Source organism: Notothenia rossii, assembly GCF_949606895.1.
Source record: "Notothenia rossii genome assembly, chromosome: 9".
Lineage (NCBI taxonomy): Eukaryota > Metazoa > Chordata > Actinopteri > Perciformes > Nototheniidae > Notothenia > Notothenia rossii.
In genome coordinates, this window is record NC_136907.1 from 55,044,748 (window position 1) to 55,072,283 (window position 27,536).

At 40.2% G+C, this 27,536-nt stretch overlaps 2 protein-coding genes and 1 pseudogene across 4 annotated transcripts; 2 read left to right on the forward strand and 1 right to left on the reverse strand.

The window, feature by feature from the left end:
• The first annotated feature begins 571 nt into the window (after positions 1-571).
• ap1g2 (adaptor related protein complex 1 subunit gamma 2) lies at positions 572-22,472 on the forward strand. Of its 2 annotated transcripts, none has more exons than XM_079649166.1 (22): positions 572-729; positions 1,442-1,644; positions 2,218-2,342; positions 3,270-3,411; positions 3,627-3,723; positions 3,813-3,889; positions 5,502-5,597; positions 6,248-6,328; positions 6,722-6,820; positions 6,913-6,968; positions 8,217-8,330; positions 8,767-8,907; positions 9,669-9,723; positions 11,025-11,147; positions 12,263-12,352; positions 14,099-14,226; positions 14,839-14,943; positions 15,081-15,222; positions 17,129-17,282; positions 18,325-18,476; positions 18,924-19,022; positions 21,210-22,472. In XM_079649166.1, exons 2-22 carry the CDS (start codon positions 1,444-1,446, stop codon positions 21,300-21,302), a joined length of 2,370 nt encoding a protein of 789 aa, XP_079505292.1. In that variant the 5' UTR covers positions 572-729; positions 1,442-1,443; the 3' UTR covers positions 21,303-22,472. The 2 variants fall into 2 exon arrangements, with proteins under 2 accessions (XP_079505292.1, XP_079505291.1); XM_079649165.1 differs by lacking the exon at positions 572-729 and adding an exon at positions 736-970.
• A 45-nt stretch (positions 22,473-22,517) lies between these two features.
• Positions 22,518-24,076, reverse strand: nedd8l (NEDD8 ubiquitin like modifier, like). Its single transcript, XM_079649168.1, has 4 exons — positions 23,913-24,076; positions 23,176-23,223; positions 23,002-23,084; positions 22,518-22,916 (listed from the first exon to the last, which is right to left on the reverse strand). Exons 1-4 carry the CDS (start codon positions 23,928-23,930, stop codon positions 22,793-22,795), a joined length of 273 nt encoding a protein of 90 aa, XP_079505294.1. The 5' UTR covers positions 23,931-24,076; the 3' UTR covers positions 22,518-22,792.
• A 146-nt stretch (positions 24,077-24,222) lies between these two features.
• Positions 24,223-27,213, forward strand: LOC307018760 (zona pellucida sperm-binding protein 3-like; annotated as a pseudogene). Its single transcript, XR_013810573.1, has 9 exons — positions 24,223-24,776; positions 24,855-25,039; positions 25,120-25,195; positions 25,266-25,357; positions 25,432-25,592; positions 25,667-25,772; positions 25,840-25,927; positions 26,809-26,901; positions 27,003-27,213. The product of XR_013810573.1 is annotated as a zona pellucida sperm-binding protein 3-like (transcript).
• The last annotated feature ends 323 nt before the right edge of the window (positions 27,214-27,536 follow it).

The window sequence follows — 27,536 nt, forward strand, 5'->3', positions numbered from 1 at the left end:
GTGGCTCAAACTTGGGTTAAGATTATTATTTTTTATCTAAACCTCTAAATTAAAGTTATTATCACTGTTCCCTGCAGACCTGTCACAACAGGCAAAGCACAGCAATTAATAACACTAACGAGGGCTCTGCATATCCCTCGTTAATGTAACAGTCTGTGCTTTTTGTACTCATGCATCACAATTGAAAATGTCTGCTGGGAAAAAGGCCTATTATTCTCCCAGAAATGATATAAAAGCAGTGTTTGGATATTTTAAAGGGAAATTACAAAACAATACATAGTTGGTTTGCTTTTGATATCAAGCCAGACATTTCTCAGACAGACATTTATCAGGTGGCAAAATGTGACCTCAATTTAAAGTCCTATCTCTTTTCCAATAAATGTCCATTAAGCTGGTGAGGCAGCTATGAAAATTAATGCCCTGTAACTTGCGTGTACACCGTCTATATACCATAATTAATGTTATTAGTTTCACCCGGGCTATTCCTGTTATGTACACTACAAATGTTATAATATAAGGCCTAATAAAAAATACCTTCCTGTGAATTTAAAATGCGTATTTTATTTTGAAAGGTGTGACAGGAAGTCTTGTGATTATACTCTCATCCATTGACACTACATGGATCCACAGTATTTGGGTTTCCAGCCATCTGACTGCATTCGTCTATTGGAGGGGGTTCGGTTGAACCGCTTTACTTTTCAAATACTGGGGACTCTGCACAGAGTAGAGGTAGGTATTTATTCTGTAGCTTAAACCATTCACATAAACACACCTCCATGCTAAGTTAGCTAGCGCTGTAGCTCTCTCACTGAGCAAGCTTGACAGCATCTGAAGGTTAGCTCTGCTCGGTCACTTGGCTAGCCACTGCCTCGTTTCACTGACCTGCATCATCGACTGGGGGAGTGTCATGCTAACTTGAATCTATTTGATACCTAAATGTTTTTTTACAACGTAAATTATGAAGATGGAGGTAGGTTATTGACAAGTTTAGCCATGTCTATGAGTAAATAACGCTATGCCAATATGTCACCAGGAAGAGCATTCAGCTTACCAGACGTAGTTGAAGTAGTTTGAACTGTTTTTGCAATATTTACTCTTTGGCTTTGTGTTTTAGTGACACCTTAGCTCTTTTAATGATTCCTTTATTATGGTGTAGTAACAGCTTTACGTCATTAACCTAACGTTACACACACAGGTGGGATTTTTCAGTAACAGGAAGTGAAATGATGCTAATAATCGTAGTATAACTCTGCTCTGTTACTTTTCTGTCATTTAAAAAATCCATGACACCCCATGCACACACACACACACACACACACACACACACACACACACACACACACACACACACACACACACACACACACACACACACACACACACACACACACACACACACACACACACACACACACACACACACACACACACACACACACAGCCATGTCTCCTTCAGTACCCCTACAGGAGATGATCCGGGCCATCAGGTCAGCCAGGACGCAGTGTGAGGAGCGAGGTGTCATCCAGAGGGAGTGTGCAGCCATCCGGGCACAGTTCAGACAGGCAGACAATGGGGGGCGATCGCACAACCTGGCCAAGCTGCTCTACGTGCACATGCTAGGCTACCCTGCTCACTTTGGTCAGGTGAGGGGGGATTGTGCTAATTCCTTTCATGGGTTAGCTTGGGTTAAGGGGTTTAGCAGGGGTGAGAAACCATCATGCTGCTGGATGATCCGGGCTCAATTCATCGCAGATTTGTTCTCGTGTAAGATAGGGGCCTGGTCCCAATGTCCAACCACTATGTGTTTAAACTGGTTCCACATAGACATGATCTGTGTGCTTGGCAAACATTTGTTATTGCATGACAAAGCTCTAAAAACATAAAGAAATGACAGCAACTTGTGGAATAGTAAGCTAAATGCATAAAGTTAAGATAATATTAGTAAGTCTCTGCTGGGGAAACTAGTTCTTCTGGCTCTCGTTTGACATTCCGTCTCATTACAATGCTTTGAATCGTGGTTAATTCCCTCAAGCAAAGTCTACTCTGCAGCATCTTAAACCACTGAAACCTTTTCAGTTCCATCAAGGCTGCAGCTCTCAATCTGACGTCCACTCAGAGAGGGCAAAGAGCTGTTTGTTTCCCTCGGGGCATCAGCAGTGTGAGTACAGTATCTCATGTCACCTCACATTAAAAGGAGTTGTGGTTTTCCCGTCTAGATGGAGTGTGTTCGGATGATAGCCAGCCCTCGATACAGTGAGAAGCGTGTGGGATATCTTGGAGCCATGATGCTGCTGGATGAGAAGCAGGATGCCAGTTTGCTCATCACCAACTCCATCAAAAAGTAAGAACAACTACTTGAACTTGAAATCTGAGATCGTAATAAAAAATATTAGTAAAACCACTGTATTTAACATAAACAGCCAAAGGGCAATTTTACACCAATGTTTACAGGTTTTTGGGAGTACCACTGTATATGTTAAGTTGCATCAAGTGATGTCAATTGATTATCTGTTGGGTCTGAAGATCACAACTTTTAAAATTAAGAAAGTCTTGGGGAGTGGAGTTGGTAAGAAGTACATTTACAAGACCTTTGTTGTCTCCTCATCTCTGCTAAAGGCTTTAAACTTGAAGATACATTAGCCGCTACAATCCTAACACACCTTAATCTCCAACCAAACTATTGGCAGTTCAGGTTTCATTGAGGGTAATGTAGGCACCACGTTTTGGCTATGGAATAGAAGGCGTGGAATTGAAAAAGACGCTATCTGTTGTTGTGCGCCATCAATTTTTTATAAATGTTTTTACAATCCATCTTAAATACAACATTGATATAGGAGTACAAAATGCTTAATAATTAGTTGGAGAACTCGTTAATAAATATCTTACAATGTATATAAAGCTGTTTATAATGCATAGCTGTTTAGGTAGCTGTTATACTGTCCAGATCATATCGGGATTTGAAGTGCTAAATGGTGGGGATAAAATGGCATGGTACTAAGTTTTATGTGTTTTATGTTAACTTCTGGTACAGCACTGGCAAAAGATCAATGACTGGTATTCTCATTATTTGGTTAAGGACATCATAATATTTAGTTTGACGATAGGTAACTGTCATAATTGACGACACTACACTTCCATGTATACATAGTAACTCAGAAAAGAGAATCAGAGCAAGTCAAAAGATTATCTGTTTTCTTGTTAGATTTCAGTAAAATGCTTAACATTTTCACACACACATTTATTAATTCCCCATATGTGTGTTCTCCAGTGACCTCTCTCACAGTAACCAGTACGTGCAGTCCCTGGCTCTGTGCACGCTGGCCTGTATGGGTTCAGCCGAGATGTGCAGAGATCTGGCTCCAGAGATCGACAGACTGCTACGAGCCTCCAACTCCTACATCAAGAAGAAGGTACGTTCTCCCCCCTTTTTACTGATACATTTTTGCATAGTTAAATCTTACCATATACGTGTAATGAATTACAATTTATAAGCCTAATTGTGGCTTTTTAAAACAGTTACATAGATGTCCATCCTCCTTCAGCACTTAAACTATCAACCACCATCCATCTGCTCAGTGTAGTGGTGATCTAACTGTCCTGATGACTCGCTCCGCTCTTCTTCCAGGCTGCTCTGTGTGCTGTTCACATTGTGAGGAAGGTCCATGAACTCGGGGAGCTTTTTGCGCCCGCCGCTCGCTCCCTCCTCACTGAAAAGAACCACGGTTAGTAGACCTCAATAACTCATAACTGTAAGGGATTCTCACAGGTGCTGTTTCAAACTATTTTCAATGCTTACCCCCTTTATCTCCAGGTGTGCTGCATGGGGCTGTGGTGCTCATCATTGAGCTGTGTGAACGGAACCCAGAAACACTGGAGCGCTTCAGAAAGGTATGTGTCCATTCATCCATCCATTCATCCAGCCATACATACATACATACATACATACATCCACCCATACATACAGCCATCCATCCATCCATCCACCCATACACCCATCCATCCATCCATCCATCCATCCACCCATCCATCCATCCACCCATACATCCATCCATCCATCCACCCATACATCCATCCACCCATACATCCATCCATCCATCCACCCATACATCCATCCATCCACCCATCCATCCATCCATCCATCCATCCATCCATCCATCCATCCATCCATCCATCCATCCATCCATTCATCCATCCATACATCCATCCATACATCCATCCATCCACCCATACACCCACCCAGCCAGCCATCCATCCATCCATCCATCCATCCATCCATCCACCCATTCATCCACCCATCCATCCAGCCATCCATCCAGCCATCCATCCATCCATCCATCCACCCATACACCCACCCAGCCATCCATCCATCCATTCATCCAGCCACCCATCCATCCATCCATCTATCCATCCATCCATACACACACACACACACACACACACACACACACACACACACACACACATACATACATACATACATACATACATACATACATACATACATACATACATACATACATACATACATACATACATACATACATACATACATACATACATACATACATACATACATACATACCAAATTGTAGTGGATTAGAAGTACTTAAATAAAGTATAGGTAACTTAAAGTGGACCTATCATGCTATATTTGAATAATATAGTGTAGGACCATACCTATATAAGGCATATTTATACTTTTTATTTTTCAAAATACCAAACAGATCGTGCATTTCAGCCATTCCTCATTTTGCTCAATTTAACACTGTCTTTGCATGGGCTGATTCTGTGAGAACAGCACCATCTACAGGCCTGGCATATGTACTCCAGCGTCTCCAGCGCTTTCAAGCGGCAATGTCCGTGGCTGTCTCCTCCTGATTGGTGGAGTTAGCCCAAAAGCCGTAGCGCCAGTGTTCAAATCTGGATCAGTCTGTATCAGATCCGTTGCAGCCCCTTTTTAAGAGATTTGGGTATGGAGGAAAATAGAGAGGGTTGTATTTTCTGACACTTGGTGAGTTCCCTGGAACACCGAGGACACATATTCATGTATAAAAGACGTACAAAAGTGCACTTTGCATGATAGGTCACCTTTAGATTCTTACTTGCATACAAAACATGAGAAAATGTACTTAATACCTTTCCCCTGCTGCATACTTACTTACTTAATAACTGAATTACATATTTACTTATTTACTGTCTAACCTACTTACCTACTTACTTACTTATTGACTTACTTACATACAGTACTTATTTACTTATTCACTTATTAAACTACCTACCTACTTACTTACTTATTGACTTACTTACATACAGTACTTATTTACTTATTCACTTATTAAACTACTTACCTACTTACTTACTTATTGACTAACTAACTTACTTCCATACTTACTTATTTACTCACTAACTTACTTACTTACTCATTACTTACTTACTTACTTACATACATACATGGGTGCGTACATGTCTAACTGCTGTAATGTTTGTGGTGTGTTTTCAGACGGTGCCAGATCTGGTTCAGATCATGAAAGGTCTGGTGCTTTCGGGTTATTCTCCAGAACATGATGTGGCAGGAATCAGCGATCCCTTTCTACAGGTCAGTGTGGACTCAGTGGATCATATTACAGTATCATATCACTTTATTTATCCTTTTTAATTAAGGTCAATAGATGCTTTACTGGCAGGACATTTTGGTCAACAGTTTTTCCATTTTCATTTAGCTGTATCTACATAGCCAACATAATAACAACACAATTAAAAATGACAAAATTAGATCAATGCAAATAATGGGTTACCATAATAATAATTAAATAAAAGTGTGTGTGTGTGTGTGTGTGTGTGTGTGTGTGTGTGTGTGTGTGTGTGTGTGTGTGTGTGTGTGTGTGTGTGTGTGTGTGTGTGTGTGTGTGTGTGTGTGTGTGTGTGTGTGTGTGTGTGTGTGTGTGTGTGTGTGTGTGTGTGTGTGTGTGTGTGTGTGTGTGTGTGTGTGTGTGTGTGTGTGTGTGTGTGTGTGTGTGTGTGTGTGTGTGTGTGTGTGTGTGTGTGTGTGTGTGTGAGATCTCATTACTGTTCTTAATTTTCCAGACAATCAACAGATTTTATATTATTGAATGTTCAGGTTGTTCCTTCTTTCAGTATCTTTTTTTCTCACTCACACTTACAGATGTATCACCCTATAATCCGTCCTCCTATTTTTGCTTATTCTGTGCTCCAAAATAACTTTTATTCCATCTGTTCCGTCCTCAGGTCCGCATCTTGAGGCTGCTGAGGATCCTCGGTCACAACAACGAAGGAGCCAGTGACGCCATGAACGACCTACTGGCTCAGGTTCAATTTTCTCCTTCACAAATAATAATACTCATTCTCTGAGTTCTTTCTTTCTAGCTCAAAATAAAAAAGTGTTCTCTTTGAACATTATGTTCTCTGGTAATCAAGTTTCTGTAGGTGTCCCTCCTCTCTATTTTCAGCCATCATGGGTGTCACTGCTCACGCTGAGTCACCCAGTTTGTTTTATTCCAGGCAAACTGGAACATGTACAGCACACCACTTCCTGTGTGCCAGAGTATGTTGCTCTTTTCCCAAACTGGGTGATAAAACAGAAAATGTAAATATTTCTATGGCAACTGGTGGCAGAAATAAAGCTTTTTTTCCCCAAAAACAATTAAAGAAAACACACCAATTAAAATGTGTCGCATGAGTAATGTTTGACTTTCCGTGCAGGTGGCGACCAACACTGACAGCACTAAGACTGTGGGCAATGCTGTGCTGTATGAAACTGTTCTCACCGTGCTGGACATCAAGTCAGAAAGTGGCCTCAGGGTGAGACTGGCAGCACCTCTCACTGTGTGACACCTTAATACATAATTAATGTTGTCACCTTATTAATTAAGAAATGGTGACTTATTCCCCAGGTTCTGGCTGTGAACATTCTGGGAAGATTTCTCCTGAACAACGACAGAAACATTCGGTTAGTGTTTGTTTCTTTTCCGTTCCTCCCACAGTTCTTTCTCTTTTTCCTCCTCTCAGGGTCATTTTGAGCTTTTTCATTCCACAAGGCCAACGGCAAACCCCTGGCATCCGGAGAAAGAAACTCCCCCGACAGGCTGTTATCAGTCCGAGCTCACTAATCACTTTCCCGGGAGCCGCTCCTCTAGAGCAACACCAGAAGGTCACTGTCTGGCTGTTAATGCTGATCTCTCAATTACGGGGCCGTGTCATTTGTCATCAGGCAGTGTGGAGACCTGTTAAATGGTTCCTCCGGGCTGGTTTTTCGCTGCTATTTTTTTAAAGTTTGTTTCCATAGGGGTTGTGTGGTCTGCTTTTTACCTGCAGCGCTCTTGAATCTCTCTCTGGCTGTTTGACAGTAATAGGGCTGCTTTTCCTTCTTCCCTGGAGAGATAACATCTCGCCAGTCATTGCATACATTAATACTTAAGCAGTCCATAAGACATTTTAATTGGAATGATGAATTATTTATCTTACAGGTTGAGAGAGTAATGTTTTTACAGAGCTGTGAATTAATCTTATTGTGAGCTGATGGTTATATTTTTAGTTTTTTATTCTGTAGCAACTAAACCAATATCAAACAAATACAGAAAACAAACTCAGACTTCCGCTGAGGCACCAGGTAGCGAATGTCATGCATGGATAAATCCAGTGTCCAGGCAAGAATATAGTTTGTGCAGTTTATTGAAGAACCTCTTCTCTTGTCCTGTGACTTGCCCTGATAAAGAAAACACATGCCTGTCAGTGTCCTGTGCCCAATCCCACCTCAACCTGTCTTCCACTGAATAAATAAATCACCTAGTGCTCAATGCTGCCTTCAAAATAAAAGCATAATCAACTACTCAGATTATCTTAAAGGGGCCTTATTCTGCTTTTCGGGGTTTCCCCTTTCATGTAGTTTGTTGTATAGGTTCAAAGATTGCAGAGTTCCCTGCAAAGGGAGCTTCTCTCCCACACACTCACACTGCCTGAAACACCTCCATTGGACTCCTTTATTTACCTGTAACATAATAACTGTGTAGCACTCGCGCTTTTGTTGGCTATCGCTCCAACACATTGTAGGTAATAGGCCAATGGGCGGGACATCTCTAAGCTAACCAATCAGAGCAGACTGGTTTCAGACAGAGGGCGAAAAGAGGTGCTGCAGAACAGGCAGTATGAGAAAAATAAAGACAACTTCATTTTTGTCTGTTTCTTTTTTTGTATTCAGGTACATTGCCATGACCTCTCTTCAAAAGATTGTTGGGACGGACCACAATGCAGTGCAGCGCCACCGGGGAACCATCGTGGACTGCCTGAAGGACCAGGATGCTTCCGTCAAGCGGTAACTTTGCCCTCTCCTCTGCCTGTCAGGCACAGCTGTTCTTCAAATGATCAGCAAACTTGTCAGTCAAGCTTTACCAACGTCACCTTTTAATGTTTATTTTAAGAGTCATCAATCATGAATTCATTATCTCTTGTTTTCAAATATATTATATACTTAGAGATCAGTTCATTTTTAAGTAGAAATCAATCTTTCCAAATGTAGCAAACCTCTACTGTGTTATCCCTATTTTATGTTTGGGGATATTTCCTTTCATATGTGAACATGCACCTTCTGTCTGGTCAGTTTAGAACACTGAACTCAGCCGCATCAACACAATGATCCGTATTTTTAATATTATATTATAAAGAGAAACGGCACCGGAATCGCATTTTCAGATGAAAGGGCCAATACTACATATTTACTGACATTAACCCTTTCCTGGCCAATTCTCCAGCCGTGCGTTGGAGCTCTCCCTGGCACTGGTGTCGGCAACCAACGTCCGCTCCATGATGAAGGAGCTGCTCATCTTCCTCTCCTCCTGCCCCCAAGAGCTCAAGTCTCATGCTGCCAGTGGCATATTCAACGCTGCAGAGAGGTGAGTGACATGTGCATAGACATGATTCTATTACAGACTGTTTTTTAAAATATAGACATTTCATTTGAATTGTACTAATGAGTAAGGCTGTGAATACCCTACGTTTAATATTTCAACATGTTAAATACGTTTAATGTCTTGATTGTTATTATTATTATTATTATTATTATTATTATGTTTAAGTAATATTTGATTAGCGTTTCCATTTTTGAAGTGTAGGTGCTTCCTTATTTTTTACATTGTTTTGCAACATCAACTTCTTATAAACTAACGACAACAAATTATTTGACATCCTGGTTTTGTTTTTTTGTATTTTAAAGGAGGCAAATCATTGGTGAAAAAACATTTCATTAATCTGAGGATATGGTGCTCAATATATGAATTGTATCCCTTGTTTAATATAATCTTGTCTGATTTACACCGTATTGCTGATTTTTATTATTTTATTATTTATTCTTTATTATTATTCTTTATTATTATTATTATTGCATGTAAGCACACATTCGTGTGCATGTCAATACATTTATTGTGACGTTTTTAAATTTTGAAGGCTGTTTCAGAAAGTCCTTTATATGTGTGTGGCTTCATGTATCAATCTGTGTCTGTCTCCACTCTAAATGACACCCCAGTCTCTTTAAGTGGCAATCAATCGTCTTCTATTTTTTTATTGTACACGCACTTGTGTATGGACTTGCAGATGGATATGTGTTTGTGTGTGACTCCACTGCACCACTGAATGTGTGTGTCTCTGTCTCTGTCAGGTATGCCCCCTCCCAGCGCTGGCACATTGACACCATCCTGCATGTCCTCACCACGGTAACTACACACTGAGCCTCCACCTGCTGCCTCTCACATGGGGTCCTCACTTTACACCTGTTTTTAAGTTGTCATTATTAATGTGCTCAGATACCAGGGGCCTACAGGGGGCCGACACATGCATATGCGTTAAAACGGCCAAAAACATTTCCATTAGGATAAACGTGTTGTCATTTTAAAAACAATGCAAACTAAAAAACACAAATGTGCCAAAACACAAGCAACTTCACAACACATGGGCAGCATTTAGAGAACATTCACCAACTTGGCGAATCATAAGCATAGTTTACTAAAAGCGCTGCATAAAAACAAAATGAGAGAACTCTGCAGGAAACTCAAAGCACAATAGAAACGGGGATACTAAGAAGTGATGCAGACAGCTGGGACTGGAGTGCTTGTTGGCGTTCGATTATAAAGTTGGCCAACTGTCAATGGGAACTTAACTAAAAAAATGTATTGGCTTATTTTAACAAAGTGATCGCATGATTCCTTCCCATATTATTGCAGATCCACTGTAAGCTAGCTAGCTAACGTAGCTAACCTCGTCATTTCCAGTATACTGAGAAAACACTTACAATTATGAAACTTTTGCCAATGTTCTAATCACCGAACGTCAACAACTTCTCCTTATTAGTGTCTCCTGGTTTCCATTGTGTTTTGAGCTTCTTGCAGCGTTTTTTTTATTTGCAGCGATTTTAGTAAACGCTGCGCATGTTTTGTTAAATTGGTCAATATTTTCTAAATACTGCTCATGTGTTGTGAATTTGTTGAAGATGTTTTTTCATTTGCAAGCGTTTTGGCACATTTGTGTTTTTACATTTGGATCAATTTTGACAGTCCAGCGTGTTTGCACCTGTCGGCTACCGTAGAGGCCACATGTGTGAAAGCTTTGTGTGCATTAAGATACTTCATTTACATTTTTCCAAACTAAAAGTTTGAGGTCTTTGTGCAAACTTTCACACATTCGGCCCGACTTCCTGAACATCCCTGACTAGCCTCTTTATTTGTTCCATTCCTACTTTTTATTTTGTGCTGGGAAAGGGAATAAATGCAATCCACATGATTAGCTTACGCTTACCTTAGCCTTTATTCTCCAAACGATGGAGCGTGCAGGAAGGGTAACGTTTAAAAAATGCTCAATTTTATATCGGTAAATGTCCATGAACTGTGATTGAAGCCTCTCCCATGTGAGGTCATTGTGTCTGGGAGGAGATGTAGGGTGACCCAAATACTTGTGCCAGCTGTCTGTCTAATGGAGTTTGTGTGTGAGTGTGTTTTTACTCTGATTTCCACTCTGCCAGGCAGGGGGGGACGTGAGAGATGAAACTGTGCCCAACTTAATCCAGCTCATCACCAACGCATCAGAGCTGCACTGCTACACCGTCCACAAGCTCTACCGGGCTCTGCTCCTTGACATCTCCACGGTGTGTGTGTGTGTGTGTGTGTGTGTGTGTGTGTGTGTGTGTGTGTGTGTGTGTGTGTGTGTGTGTGTGTGTGTGTGTGTGTGTGTGTGTGTGTGTGTGTGTGTGTGTGTGTGTGTGTGTGTGTGTGTGTGTGTGTGTGTGTGTGTGTGTGTGTGTGTGTGTGTGTGTGTGTGTGTGTGTGTGTGTGTGTGTGTGTGTGTGTGTGTGTGTGTGTGTGTGTGTGTGTGTGTGTGTACTCAAAGTGATCCTAGTCGTCAACATCTATAACATGTGTCCCTGGGTTGCTCCATGTTGATTCTTTATCAAACAATAACATAAGATATGATTCAAATAGAGCTTTGATTCTCTGCCCTAACCCAATCGGACCCAATCCAGGTCAGTTTTTGCTTACATTGCCCCTGGGGTTAACAGTCAGGTTAACACGCATTTCCCTGGTGTTTATTTATACATTAAAATACAAACCTTTTATAGTGTGTGATATGATAGAAACTATGTGGTTTCATGAAGAGTTCTAATTGTATGTGACTTATCACAGCTGTATGTATATATATATATCCTTTATTTAACCAGGTAAAAAGTCTCATTGAGATTAAAATCTCTTTTTCAAGAGCGACCTGGCCAAGAAGGGCAGCATGAACAATGTTACTACGGATAAAACACAGACAATACAGGCAGACAAATACAGCGGTCGTAAAATTATATTGATCTTAGGAAAACTATTACATTTCAAGTAGAAGAAAGCAAAAATAAAACAAAACAGACAGACAAAATGTAATGTTGGAATCAAATCAAGTTTTATGGCTTTTCAGATAAATTAAAAAGTGAAAGAAAATTTTAAAGAGAAAAGAAAAGGCTGTGACTGGTGTGTTTCTGTGGCAGTGAGAACAGCTTTGCTTTCATTTAAAAAATGTGACGCTACCAGGTTTATTTTTGGAAGTCAGATGATAAGAAGCCCTGTTCTCATCTGCAGTGTGGCGCAGTCTCCCATCATCCAGCACATTAACTTCCAGCGTATTCAGGGAGAAGTGGTTAATGTCTCAGGTCTAAGATTAGACCTGAGTGTGGGTGTAATGTGGGTACGCAGTTGTGTGAGTGTAACATTTGTGTGTGTGTAGCAATCCCTGGTGCAGGTGGCGTGCTGGTGTATAGGAGAGTACGGAGACCTGCTGCTGAGAGGAGAGTGTCAGGAGACTGAGCCTGTGCAGGTACATGCAGCACCAACACTGAAAGAATATTATCAGTAGGGATTCAACCTATTTCTAGATCTTTAAAGGTTTTATATTTTCTGTTCCTGTCACTACTGTGGCCGACAGGTGCAGTTTTAAAAACGATGCTAATATAAAAACACAAATGTGCCAAAACACAAGCAAATGAAGAAACATCTTCACCATGTGCTGCGATTACTGTAAGTCTCAAAACACAACAAAAAGTGACGAACATAACTGGGACCGGAGTGCTTGTTGATGTTCTGTGAATAAAGAGTCATCACTGTCACTGGAGACTTCAAATAAACGTTTTATAGGCTTCTTTTAACAATGTGATTGCATGATTCCTTACACCAAATGTGCTGTCAGCTAGCTAGTTAACCTAGCAAACCAATACATTTGAAATATACTTACAAAACACTTGCAACTATGAAACATACTAACTCTGCCAACTGTGACAGCTGGCCAACTTCATACTCCCTGAACGTCAAAAAGCACTGTTTACATTAAGAATATGTGTGAGGAACGCACTAAAGCAGTCTGCAGGAACTAATATATAAAATAATTGTACAGAACCCAATGCTTAAGTTCAAAGAAAGCATTTTTAATGAATTCTCAGGTACTGTTAGTGCTCAAAACTATGTATTTTCTTTTTAAATTATTCAGTTAATGTATTGGATTATCAGCTCAATAAATGCTAGAGATCAGAACGTGCCATATCTAAGGCCTCGGCCCCACGAGGACGAAAAAGGTCGTTTGCGTTACTGTTTAGTGTCATATAGACCGTTCGGCCACACAAGGACGACCGAATATGAGAGTAAACAACTACGGAAACGATAACGGGTCTCAAGGTGGATAGAACGGCATACGCAACGCTCTGGGGGGTCCGACGACTCCGTGTGTGCGCCAGATACGATCATTTTCTGATAATGATGACGCAATAGCCCCGCCTCCCCCCACCTCTGCTGCTCACCCCTGCGTCAAAGTAAACTGCAAACTGAATTCAGATTATTTATCTTTCTCTCGATATGGACATAAACGCGAGCGAAGTCTAATCTGACAGGACGGAGACACGCAGCTCTGCTCACCTGCAGCTCCTCCCGCTGTCATGCAGCGGTGAACGGAGCAAAACACACACTTCAAGTCAGATCATCGCCCTTAGCTATTTTAATTACCTCTCAAACTACCTTTTATTTTTTACTGTCGGGTCACTCATTACTGGATCAGCTGCTGCTTGAGACAGACACTGACGCTGTCCGAAGAGAGGGAGGAAAAAGAGAGGCTCCATGTATTATATTATTATAATATATAGAGTCGTTATTCATTCGTGTTAAAGCTCAATAAATAACAAATAAGACCTTTGACTGGCACTTTCATAATTTTGTCCGGAAGATTTAAACTTTAACAAACGTTGACAGGCGAAAAACTCTGCCCGGTTCCCTCGGCCCCCACCGCGGAGAATAAACAGAAGGGCAACCATGACAACCATGCTTCTTCGCTGCTTTGTGGAGGAAGTTACAGCGCCACATAGAGGCTCCTGCATATGTACTGCAGCTTCTCCAGCGGTTGGAGCTAAACGGAGCTGTCTTGTGTGGACAGACACTAACCGGTGAATATTGCGTGTGGACGGAAGCTGTTTTGCGATTGCGTTTGCGTTAATCCTATGCGTTTAGCCGTATGCGTCCTCGTGGGGCCGAGGCCTAAGTGTCAGTCATCAGACCCTGTACTGCCTCCTCTCCCCATCAGGTCACTGAGGATGACGTCCTGGACGCCTTGGAAACGGTTCTGCAGTCCCACATGTCGTCCCCGGCAACCAGAGGATTTGCTCTCACCGCCACCATGAAACTGAGCACACGCATCACTGACAACGTGGAGTAAGAAACTCTTCTCACAGCAAACAGAGCCTAGATATTTTTAGAGCACAGCAACAGGGCACTGTGGCTAAAGGCGGAATCACATTTCTTTATTTGGCATATAAACTATGCAGATTAGTATTTGCATGGTCAGGAAAGTATGTCGGTCAATGGTTACTTTGTCAAGTAACAAAACCCCTTTACACACTGACATTCCCGAAAACTAAGCCTGTGTTTGAGTGCTACAACATTGCAACAGAGAAGGCTTAATGCTGCATTCTGGAGTTAAAAGAGAGACTAATACGTAGAAAATCCCAGTAGAAATATTTTTTTTTAAAAAACTTTTCACATAAAAAAGAGTATTAGAAATGTTGACATGGGGCTTCTGGTTGTTTTTAATACCAGTTTATAAAATAAAAGATTTCCCCCAGCAGAGTTGTTTCATGTTAATGTTTAGTTTATGTAAAAAATAAATAAATAGAAATAATATTTATGAAAACATAATAATACAGATGATCGCAAGGGTCTAACAATTTGTAGGGATTGTTTAGGAAATACTGCTGATTTAAGAATACTAGAAGTTATTTTTCACTAGTCTTACTAACTTCTCTTCACCCCCCCCCCCCCTGCCAGTCGCATCCGAAGCGTGGTCAGCATCTACGGCAGCTGTATAGACGTGGAGCTCCAGCAGAGGGCGGTTGAATACAACGCTCTGTTCAAAAAATATGACCACATGAGGTAAGCAACTACACGATGAAGAGTTTCCTGATTCAATATACAAAATGTCTGCTATATTGTGGATATTTACAAATTGTATCAGAAGCAAACCGTTTTTTCCTAGTCATGAAGTGCTGAGTCGTCCTCTCTCTCTGCAGGGCGGCGGTGCTGGAGAGGATGCCTGTTATTGAGAAGAACTCTCCGGGTCATACCAACGGAGAGTCCATGGGGGAGGTCAAGGAGAACCAGGCGTCCAAAAAGCCAACGGAGCCCAAGCTGCTCCCACAACCTGCTAACCAGGTGAAACACGCCCACACAGAGGCATTTCTATATGAAAAACACTCTTTATCCGACCCCTTTTCGTTGGAAGACCTATTCATTTTTAAGATGTCATTGATAACTTTCCAGACTTTAATATTGGGGAACAATATGAACGGTGTGAAGGCTTTAGTGGAGACTTTAAACTTAGGGAACTGGTTCTTGACCATTTAAATAACCTGATATACTGTATATCTGTATGTGATGGGCTTGTTCTAAATATTTGAGTGTTACATAATCTTACTCCTGTATTATGTGATTGGCTATAAAGGAATAGTTTGAAGACTCATTTATAACCCTGACATTTGAATCTAGAACATCATTCAAACGATGACAGTATTTTTCTTTATTTTATTGTCTATTAATTGAGTTTACCACTGTATTAGTGCACGGTGGCAGATACAAGTTAGGATGATGATAATTGATATATTATAGTATTCGTAGATTTAGACTCTAGGGATCTTTTCAGCTTGTGTGATCGAAAGATTTCTGAAAAATACAGACCGTGTTAAAGACAACATTTTAAGTTTGCGAACATATCTGTGGGTGGGAGAGAAACTCCCTCTGGAGGGAACACAGGGATTTAAGCTTTTGCAGACAATTGACATTCACAACAACTGATTATACACACTACAGCAGGGGTCGGCAACCTTTTTGATATGAAGTGCCATTTAAAAAAAAAAAATGTTATCAGCGTGCCAACGATCGATAATTATCAACGGGGTGGGGGGGGTTGAGGAGCTTGACGCTCGTCAACTATCAGCAGGAGGGCGGGGGAGCCTCGCTGCGGGGAAGCAGTGTGTGGACCTGTCAGCGCAACTTACATGATGCCGAATTTAACAAACACATTTAAATAATTGGTTTACACGGCATAATAATAAGGACGATCGTCCGTTCTGTGATTCTCCAGAACACACAAGTTATGATATTAGGGTCATGCAGAGTGAGATGAGATCGCTGTCCCTTTAAGAGAGAGAGAGAGGGGTGTGGCTTGTGCATGTGTGTTTGTGAATGGTAGAGCGACAGTGAGGGAACGTGTGTATGTTTCTGGAAGTGAAACGGGAAAGCAGAAAAACAGAGGTCTGTGATGTATTTTGTGAAACAGAAGAACAGCTAAATAAATGCAACGTCCTCCCAAGAAGAGCTCGCCTCTCTCCAGTCATTTAAGCTAAAGTGGGTTATTGAACCTGAAGCTTGTTGCTTCTGCCCTCCTCGACTACGGTCTGGGAGCCGACAGGAAAGTTCAACACACAGATGGCCAGTCCGCCCCTTTGTAGCATATTATTTCGATGAGAGATGAGCAGATCGCCACTGGGCTTTCAACTAAATAAACACAGCCACGCAAAAACTGCGTCATTTGTACAGCTCCTTATGGGTACTGCAATTAGTGAAGTGCTTTCCTCCGTGGTGAAACGATCAGCACTGCACCACGGAGGAAAGCGGCAGAAAGTCAACTGGAGATAAAGAGAGCGGGGCTGCGTTGCGTGCATGGCTTCCTTCTGCAGGTAACGGGGAGACGAGCTCTGGCGGCGGTCTCGCGTTCAGGATCCGAAAATTAATTTAAATATTTTGCACACTTATTCCACTTATTCCTAGTGTGCCACTGGTTACGGTGCCGCGTGCCAATGCTGGCACGCGTGCCAGGGGTTGCCGACCCCTGCACTACAGGATAGGGTAAAGCACAAAAGCATAACAGGGCCTGTTATAAAATAATCATCCCAAATTCCCAACATGCTTTTCATCTATCTTCTTCTTCAATCTATATTTGTTTTATGGTCAGATACTGATGCATTCAAATACCTCCACACAGCCTTACTGTCCTTTGGAAGTGTCTGCTTTGAATATGCAGAGTGATGTGTTCAGGTGACTAACGGGCTGTTCCCCTTAGGTGTGTGACCTGCTGGGCCTGCTCGGGGGCTCTGAGGAGACCCTGCTGCCCAGTCCCTCCACGGCCCTCGGCCTGCTCACCAACACCCCCAGCACTGCAGGGGGGAACCTGCTGGATCTGCTGGGGGACCTAGAGCCTGAACCCCTCACACCAGGTGGGACCCCTCCCCCCCTCTCTTTTTCCCACTGAAATTACATCCATTCGAATTACAGGCTTGGGCTCGTTGGGTTAGCAGTTCAACAAAGCAGTCATTCAGTGTCTCACAAGTACATCTCCTGATCCATATTTCAACATAAAGTCATATTTATTTCAGTTCTAATTGAACCTGTTTGGCAACATATCGCTGTAAATAAAGGATCGTATAATGTAAAGTTTCTCTCATATTAAATAAATGAAGTAAGCATAGCCACCAAAGCCAGTAACAAGATTTAGAGCATACAAACTGAAAAATTGTTATTGAGAAGGCTTTCATACATTATATTAAACTCCGCAAACATAAGGCATTATAATTATTTACCATAATGTTTGAATGGGAAGGGTTCTTGTTGCTATCATTTTGGCATATGCTTTTTTCTACCAATATCAATTAATTAATTGCCTCTAATGTATGCAGCTTTCAGGTTATTGCTGCTGGCCAAGCAATTAGTTTGTGCGAGAGTTTAACAAGTTTTCGGGCGAACTGGCGTTGCTGAAACATGAAAAACTGGTTAACAATTGGGCAGTGTCTCCTAAAACAGCCTGGTGGAGCCCTAACCTCCTGGTGGAAATTCCAACCTCTGTGAAAATTCCGACACTTACTCGAGTTTAGTTTAGAATCAAGACCAAAGTATCTCTCTAAATCTTTTCCAGTTTTGTGTGGCCACCTTGTTTGCTTCGTATCACGTGTTGTAAAGTTTTTCTTGTAATATTAAAACTTCTGCTTGGAATTTAGACTTATTTGTAAAAAAAGGTCTCTCTTGACTTTCTTCCAAAATATTCCGGATGAGTCAAGTGTGATAAGATCACCCCGTGTTGGTCAAGGGTCACTTTGACCTCACAAAACGTGTTGTGATGACATTTTGGACAGACATGGATGTAAACTGTGACTTGACTGTTTGGTGGAGGCATACAACCACAAGGCAGTCATTCTAGTTTGTCAAGTTTTGCTCACTTTTTGTTTTAAACAAAACATTTTTTCCTGATATGTGTTTCCATAGCTCCCTTAGTGCCGGTGTACGATAAAAACGGTGTGGCGCTGACACTGAGTTGTGAGAAGCAGTCAGACACCGCCATGACAGTCATGCTAACAGCCTCCAACTCCACCGACTCAGACATCAGCAGCTTCACCCTGCAGGCTGCAGTGCCCAAGGTCTGTTTCACATCCCAGATAAAAAATGATCTGTTCTCATTATTACAGAGTGGTGCAGTGATGATGTCTTTTTGTAGGAATACCTGGAAAGTAGCAACACAAGGACTTCCTTGACAAATGGCAATGGCATCTCTCCATTGGGTTTCAAGATATTGCAGAAAGTTTGATCTTTGGAAAACACTTTTATGACATTTAGTAGTATCATTTACTCACTTGTTAGCAACCGCCATCTTTGGATCCGGAAGTGATCAAATGCTGACTCATCCCCTGGTTTTATGACTCATACCTGCACCACTCTATTTTAAAATGCTGTGTCATATAAACATATACGTTGTTGCTTGCATGTTGTAGGTTTTTAGCTCCTGTTATGTTCCCCCCCAGCATGCCTGTGTTTTGGTGCTTTAAACTTCAAAGCAATCTGATCCCCCCTCTCTCCCCGCCTTCCAGAGTGTCAAGTTAAACATGAATGCTCCCAGCGGGGACTCTCTTCCTGCACGAGGCGCAGCTAAGGTGACCCAGATGGTCGTCCTCAACTACCAAAACAAGGTGGGTAGGACACACATATAGGCCTGTCACGATAATTTATTGTGTTGGACGATAAATTTTTCTGGAAATTATTGCGATAAACGATAATATTGTTGGCACCGTTTTAAGACCATTTTAGACATAATGATAATATATAATAATATTTCAAGTACATCCTTTCAAACATAACTTTTTATTGAACATTCAACATTGCAAATGAAATGTGAAATAATATTAAAATATATATAATAAATAAAACCAATTAATTAAATTATAATAAATTAATTAAATCACACACAACCAAAACAATAAATTAAATAGTCAGGCTGGAAAACAGAGCTCTCTCTCTCATATATATATATAAATAAATAAATATGAGCACACACTATCTCACAAGCAAAAAAAACTCCTTAAAACAACAGTCAAGTGTACAGTCCACTGTCAAAGACCCAGATGCCTCAACAGGCCATATCCAATCTGTTTTTCTAAGTTTTCGAGCAAGGAACACCAACATGTTTGCATTGTCGGGCGGGGGCTCTCCATCTCCAGCTGCCGTGTTTGCTCCCAGCTGGAAAAACGGAATGGGGTGGTTGTGCTTTAGGTGGTTTAAAATGCGTGGTATTGCCTGCTTTTGTCGCTACCTTTTTTAAACCAATGCGACACACCGCCCGGCTCATTCAAGTCCGTAGGTTCGCCTCGTTGATTTGGTTTGAATCCAAAATACTGCCACACCGGAGAATCGAGATGTGTAGTTAGGTTTTGTAACCAATTCCATTTCACTTTAAATTCCCCGCGAGTAAGTCACACGTTGTCTCCCGCTTGTCGCTATATTATTAATTTGGCTGCTACGCTGCTGCACGTGAACGCGGAGTGTCCTTACCTGGCTGTGTGTCAGCCCCGCCCCTCACAGCGCGCCTGGCAGCCACAGCGCTCCAGGCTAAAATGCTGGTCACATCTTTATGTAAACGGCAATTTATCGAGCTCAGAAAAGTTATCGAGTCCATTTTTATTTATCGTACGATAAGTCAATTTATCGATTATCGCGACAGGCCTACACACATACAAACACAAAATGGTGACTCATGTTTGTCAATAAGAGTCAGCTCATTCAGAAGTGTGATCAAGCTGTATCGATACAGATGTTCAGGATCGGAGATGTATCGACAGGTGTGTTAGTCTAAGCACAAATCCAATATCATATTGCCAACAATAAGTCACTCGCTGGTAGCTAGCTCATTTACATGTGAAAACAGCCCATGTGTTAATGCCCATAGAACTATACTGTTCAGTATGCCAGAAATAATTAAAGTTGTCCTAATGCATAATATATCAGCGCAGTAAGCTCTCAAATACCAGGATCACCTACTGCATTGGTCATATTTTAAAGTATGCATGCCAGCATTTATGAACAAGAGGGTCAAAGTTCAAAGTGTCCGGTTAAAAAAAAAAGTATTTGATTTGGAATGTAGCATAGTAATGAATAGCTAATTTTATAGCTAACCTGGTACATTAAGGTATTTTAGCTTAGACGATTGTCGCATTAACTACTCTTTTTTATAATTTAATAACTTTTAGTAAATCAAAAAATCATGTTTTATCCCTTTAAGTTATCGGGACGGATACAATTGTAACGGAACATATGTATTTGTCAACAAGGGAGAAAATAATCTGAACATTAGATCACATATTTACAACTTATTTCCAAATGTTCACTTAAGTCCCACAAACCTGTTGTTATATTTGGCAAGAACAACACATCTTAGCCAAGTGAATGTGCCATTTAGCAGTCATTAATATTGTTACAGTACTTTTGTCGCTTTAGCTACACTAAACTACAGTGGTTGCAAAAGCATCACAACAGCCAAAAACATTTCCATCAGGAGAAATCGTCGGCAGTTTAAAATAAAAAACCGCAAATGTGCCAGAACACATGCAAATGAAAAAACATCTTCACCAACTTGACGAAACATGCAAAGGGTTTACCTAAAGCGCTGCATAGAAAAAAAGCTGCAATTACAAAATGCTGCAAGAAGATCAAAACACAATGGAAACAGGGGGAGAAAGGTCATGCACACATGGGGATTATATATTTATATTTCCAATGTTTTTGTAAATGCAGCGCGTTTCTCCGAATAGAAGTGTAGAAGCGTGTTTGTGCCTGTCGGCCACGGTACTAATCAAGCTGATAACTCCTTCCTCGTGCCGCAGGTGAACCTGAAGATGAAGGTCCGCATCTCTTACAGCAGCCGAGGGTCGACCTTTCAGGACACGGTGCAGATCGACACCTTCCCCGGACTCTGACAGCAGCCAATCAGGAAACAGGACTACGACAACACTCTCCGGATGAGTCAGCAGGAACCTTACAGACGGCTGGAGTTTTTAGAAAATGTTGCCGTCACACCCTCCACACTACCGTCTAAAGCTGCTGTTTCTAAGAATTCCTGATTTTGTTAGTGTTTTTACAGCTGAAGAAACCCTAATAAGCCTGAACTCACCATATCTCCTAGAATCCACGTGCAAATGTGACCGATGGCATTATTTAACATGGCACAAGCTTTAGAATTTGCCCCTCTAATACAAAAATAGAAATCGATTTTCTTGGATTTTTGCAAACAAAACTGTCCGGAAAAGATGTCATGTTTTTTTGGTATTATTTCACTCCATAAATATGTCCGGTATATGTCCTCACGTTTGAAGTGATTTTTCCTATGAAGTATTTGCCTTTACCATTTTAACTTTGTTGTACTACAACACACCACTATCACGATGAAACGCTCTGATCCAGTACACTTTATTTGACTGGGAAACGCAGGGATATAAATTAGAGATTTTAGGGTTTAGGATCGTAAACACAACCTTAGGTGTTGCAGATTTACCATGCCTCCTTCAGCTCGGAAAATTCACCTCATTAATTCCCCTGTGCCTTTCATCCCCTCAACAAACGAGGTGTTTTGTTTTCATGTACAAAAAATAATGCAATTATATTTGGTTTTTAGTGGCAAAAAATGGTTTTAAATGTGAGGGTTGTAGTCCTCTTTAACATGTTTTTATCATTCCGACTCGAGCATGCTTTTCCTGACCAGTATCTCCTCGTCTGTTGTTTACAGAGGCTCCTGAGTTATTTTATTTTATGAAGACTGTGTACAGTGATAGAGGAATGGGCATGATACTGTCTACAAGATGTATATTTCAGATTTTAAGTATATTAGCACAATAAGAAGAGTTTTTGGAAAATCTTGAATCACCTCAGTAATTTGATTACTCATCTCATAATCATGGATCTCTAATTAAAAGAAAAACACTCTGGACGTAAACAACGGTGCTTTAAATGGATTTCAGTGTACCTGTTTCAGATCACTACCTTAACGTAGAGATGTAAAGAAAGACCAGGATGAGTATTCTTGTTTTCGCTGGTTGTTGAAATCTGTTTCTTGGCATTTTCTAATAAAAAATCTGTTTTCAGTACCATCAGCAGCGGCTTGTCTTGGTGTAAGTGTATTCAGGACAACGATTGAATCAATTTCAGCATTTATTCACAAGCAAAAAGAACAGTGTTTTCCAACTGTCTTTTGTACTGCATGAGTGCCGGCATCAACGGGTCAGATGTGGGTTTACAACAAAAAAAACATCTACAAAGGAATTAGAACGTCCTCTTTTTTTTTTCTTGCTGCTGTTGGTGGTTGATTTTTCTTTTGTGTCTGCCCGAGAGCGTGGGATTTCAGATCTCTTTGCTGAAACATGGTTAGACGTTGACGGACACCTTAAGCGTTGGCACTGATGACAACAGCGACTCATGACAAGGAGGGCAAGTGTGTGCAGGGCATGTGGAGCGTCGAGCCGCCTCTTAGCGCCAACACAAGATGGAGCACGGAGCCTCCCTGGATCTTGTAGTCTGCAGCCGTCTTCTCATCATTCCTGGGAACAAGAGAGAGATGAGTTAGAGAAATTAAATAAGAGCAACTCGCATTGAAGAGGAGATGGATCCAATAGAGGCACTTACATCTGTTTACCACTGTAGATGAGTCTCTGTTGCTGCGGGGGGATCCCTTCCTTCTCCTCCACCCTTTCTTTAATTCGCTCCACCTTTTGATTACACAAAAACAACAAATGATACGGTGCCTTGAGAGTGAAGCAAATACAGGCCATGTATCGTATAGAGAGATTCATATTTCACCTTGTCTGTGGGCTCAATATCAATCTCTATTTCCTTTCCGGTGAGTGTCTGAAAGGTAATGCATCACATTAATACAAGCTTTGGTTCCTTAAGATGCACACAATAATCTGCAACATCTTTTTTAATTCCACACATGGGAATTTCACAGGTGGCTACAAAAGAAAATGATCAGTTTTCAATAATAGTTTTCACACGTTACACCAAAGAGAAACAATAAGGCATATTTAGATGGGGAGAACTGTAATAGCAAGGCTGCAATCGACGAATGTTATATTTATTGATAAATCAATCCACCAGTTTTGTGACGTCTCCAAACGTCTTATTTCGACTGACCAATGATGAAGGGAGTGGGCAGCATAATCGTGTTTGTATTTGTACGTCCCAAACTCATCCTATTGTCCTCAGAAAATGAGGGGTCACAAATTTACGAAATAATTTGCTAACCTGCTCATGCTAGTGTATTTAAGTTAGCAAGCTATCAAATAACAGCTACTGAATGGTATTAACCCAAAGAGCAGCATGTTGCTAGATTAGCTAGTCGGTAGCTCAAGACAATATTGGGCCAACACAAGGCAAACAATAAAAAATAAAATAACATAGAATGAGAAACGTGATTATATTACATGACTGCCCCAAAAATAAACTAGCGGACCGGTCTTGGTGTTAGCGGGCTAACACCATCAGCTAGGAGCTAGCGAACAAGAGTACGCGTATATTTAAAAATAACACGGTCTTACCTTTACTTTAATCAGCATCTTGAATACTCAAAAGACTACAGATTGTAATGTTAAGAATTGTTTACCGACCAAAACACTTGATATACCAGCGAATTACAACCTACTTGTCTGGCTAAATTGAATTTACTTCCTGTGTACCAAGCTAAATGTTCCGGACGTGATGGAGCCAGAGCCCAAGGAAAAGTGGTTCCGCTTTGGTAAACAAAACAAAAATAGATTTGTAAGTTAAATAATGAAAGATGTATTCAGATATTACACATATGTTGCAATATAACCTCCAAATAAATAATGCATTACAATACACATTTTAATTAAGTAAAATAATGTTATCGGTTATATAAAAGTACACATAAAATAATGTTATTGGTTAAATAAAAGTACACATATTAAATGGTTTGTTAACTATTATAACATGTAAGTATATTGACTTGGAAGGTTGTTATGGTTGGGCTGATTTTAGAAAATTGCTTTTAAGTAGTTTCATCTTAATTATTGTATTGTTTTAAAAATAGTGTTGTATGTAAAATAATCAGGTAATTGTTGACAAATAAATTAAGTAGAGTTAAAAAAAAAGAGGCATTTAGGCAGATAAATAAAAATGTACTTGAATAAGTCTACTAGATATTATCCAAATGAAAACTCTACAATGAAATTGCAAGTACGTGAAATTACACCACAGTATAAGTAGACAGAGGACCAAGTGCTGCCCTGCTCTCACACAAGTGTTGCTCGTTCAGCTAATTTGGCATGTAGTCTACAAATGATGCCACTTCCTGTGTGATCTAGATCATTCAGTCATGGGGACTCAACTCTACCTAGGTGTGATAGTTGTGGCTCTTTTTGCAACAACTGTTGCCAATGCAGGTATTCTTAGCACATGCATGTAAACATCTACTTTTGTTGGGGAATGTATGGGGAAATATAATAATGATTTGTTTGCAGGAATCAAAGTAAACTGTGAAAAAGACTCTATAAGAATCACATGGACGATCCATCCGATGCTGGTGCCATTTGCAGCTCGTCACTTCCTCGGAAACTGCATGGCATCCCGGTTTAATGTTCTGCCCAGCGGAGAGGGCAAAGCTGAGTTTAACTACAAACTAGCTGACTGCAATTTTAAAAGACTGGTAATGTAACTGCCATGTTTCACCAAAATATCTCTCTGCCTTATTAATGTCATAATGAGCTTTTTTTTTTTATTCTTCAGGTGAAAGGGAAAAAGCTCCTCTACAAAAATGAGTTGACTTTCAACTCATGTGTATCCAATCGAGTGTTTATCCAAGGTAGGAGTTTCTTTCTTATTTAAATTCAAGTTTAAAGCTGATATATGGGATAAATGTTAATATATTTCAGACCTAAGGGGTGGATTCCTCCTTTCCTGAACCCGGGGTCAAGTGTTGCCGAAGGCCGAGGAGGTCTGAAGTTCCACATGCTGCTCCTAAATGGTGAGGGCTCATGCTCCCAAAGGCAAAACATTGTAAAAACGCACACTAAGCAGTTTTTACTTTTCCCGTTACAGAAAGAATAACAGCGGTAGCGGAGACAAATGTCATCCCCCTGGGCTCCTTCATGCCAATATGGGCAACAGTGGTTGCTGCTGCTCATGGAGAAATGTGTGGCAGCCATTACGCCTGAGCTGCAGGCTAACAGCAATGTGTACCCCATCATTCGAAATAAGGGGTGAGATCCAGTCTCTGATTTATTTAATTGTTTTCTGGAGTTTAGTCCTTATCGCTTATCTGATATTTCTTCAGGTGTCTCTTGGACAGTGAGAAGGGAAACTCCATGTTTCTCCAGCGGTACCACTCCTCTGCAATCACCCTCTACCTGCAGTCCTTCAAGTTTGGTCTCGGCGAGGAGGTAAATGGAAAGTGCTCTAAAGAATATTTGGTTCCTAGCTAAAATGTATGTTTCATGTGCTCCTCAGGTGTACATTCGCTGCAAACTGCTCGCATGGGATCCCGAAGTTCTAAGTGAAAGCAAGAAAGCTTGCCACTATGTAAAGGGAAATGAGCGGTAAGGGAAGTTTTGATATGTTGGAAGTATGTGAAAATGTTCTTGCCAGAAGTTTAATAGAATGAATGCAACTGATGCCATGTGCAACAAGTATGCACCATTAGCCAAGGTGGCTAGCTTATTTTAGCATAACATATCCAACTTGAAGTAGATTAATGCATGTACTTTGATCAGTATTGTGCTTTTATATATCTATAAAAAAATGATCTCCTGCTAACTAACAAAGTATAGACAACAATTGTGACAAATGATAATTGTAAAATATTTAAGAATGATAATATTTTTAAAAGGAGGGGCACTCAAAAAATGATTAGCCAACTTAATGAGATGGGCCTTTCTGTTCACTTTTTGCACTGTAGATGGAAATGTATATTTTGGTCCTTTTTAGCAACTGTTATTAACTTGATATTTATAATAAAATGTTAATAAACATACAACATATAATGGCTTTTTTCTGTATGTGTGTGTGTATATATATATTTTTTTCTATATATATATATATATTTTTTTTTCTATATATATATATATATATATATATATTTTTTTTTTCTATATATATCTATATTTTTCTCTATATATATATATATATTTTTCTCTATATATATTTTTCTCTATATATATATATATATCTATATTTTTCTCTCTCTATATATATCTATATTTTTCTCTATCTATATTTTTCTCTATATATATATATATATATATATATATATATATAATGTCTATATTTTTCTATATATATCTATATTTTTCTATTTTTTTTTTTTCTATATATATATATATATATATATATATTTTTTTATATATATATTTTTCTATATATTATATATATTTTTTTTTTTAGAGCCATGCTGATGTATTTGAGCCTGTTGCTTCCTCTGATGGGAACTCCTGGATGACCCCATGCAGAGCTCCATTTGTGACTGCTGTTCTAGGACCTGCAACACCCGCTCAAAGAGAGGAGACGAATGGGGTATCGCTCTTATTCCAACTTGTATGCTTTTTGATCTAGTATAGACTTTCTCAATTTTAAGTTATATATATATATATATATATTTTTTTTTTCCACCTCAGAATCCAACGGCTTCCGGCACACTTCTGTGTTGGGACCCCTGATCATAATGGATCCATTGCAACAAAATACCCACAATGCATCAGATGTTTCCATTGCTGACTAAGATTAATGAGTATTTATTTATGGTCTTCGTCTTGAAGCTTTGTTCAAAACTTGTCATAAGACTAACGTTGCTAAAAAAAAAAAAAAGTCAACAGGAAGTCCAGTCTAGGATTGGGGAGACTGAACAGAGGGTGGACGACATATGCAGATTAAAGTTGTCTATAATCTCTGTATAAATAAAACAGTTGTTAACTCCTCAACTGTGTCCATCTGTCTATCAGTAGAATGTTACTAATTATGTGTGACTTTTTTCATTGAAAGATACTGTCAAGTTCTGTCAATTATAATGTAACCTTTAAGTCCTCAGAAAAATTGTAATGGCCATGTGAGTTGGAGTAAAGCCTCTTTCACTTTCCATTTGACATTGAGCTCTGCACATGATATATATTCTGACATTACATACACCACCAGATTCAAAAGCTATTAGTGAT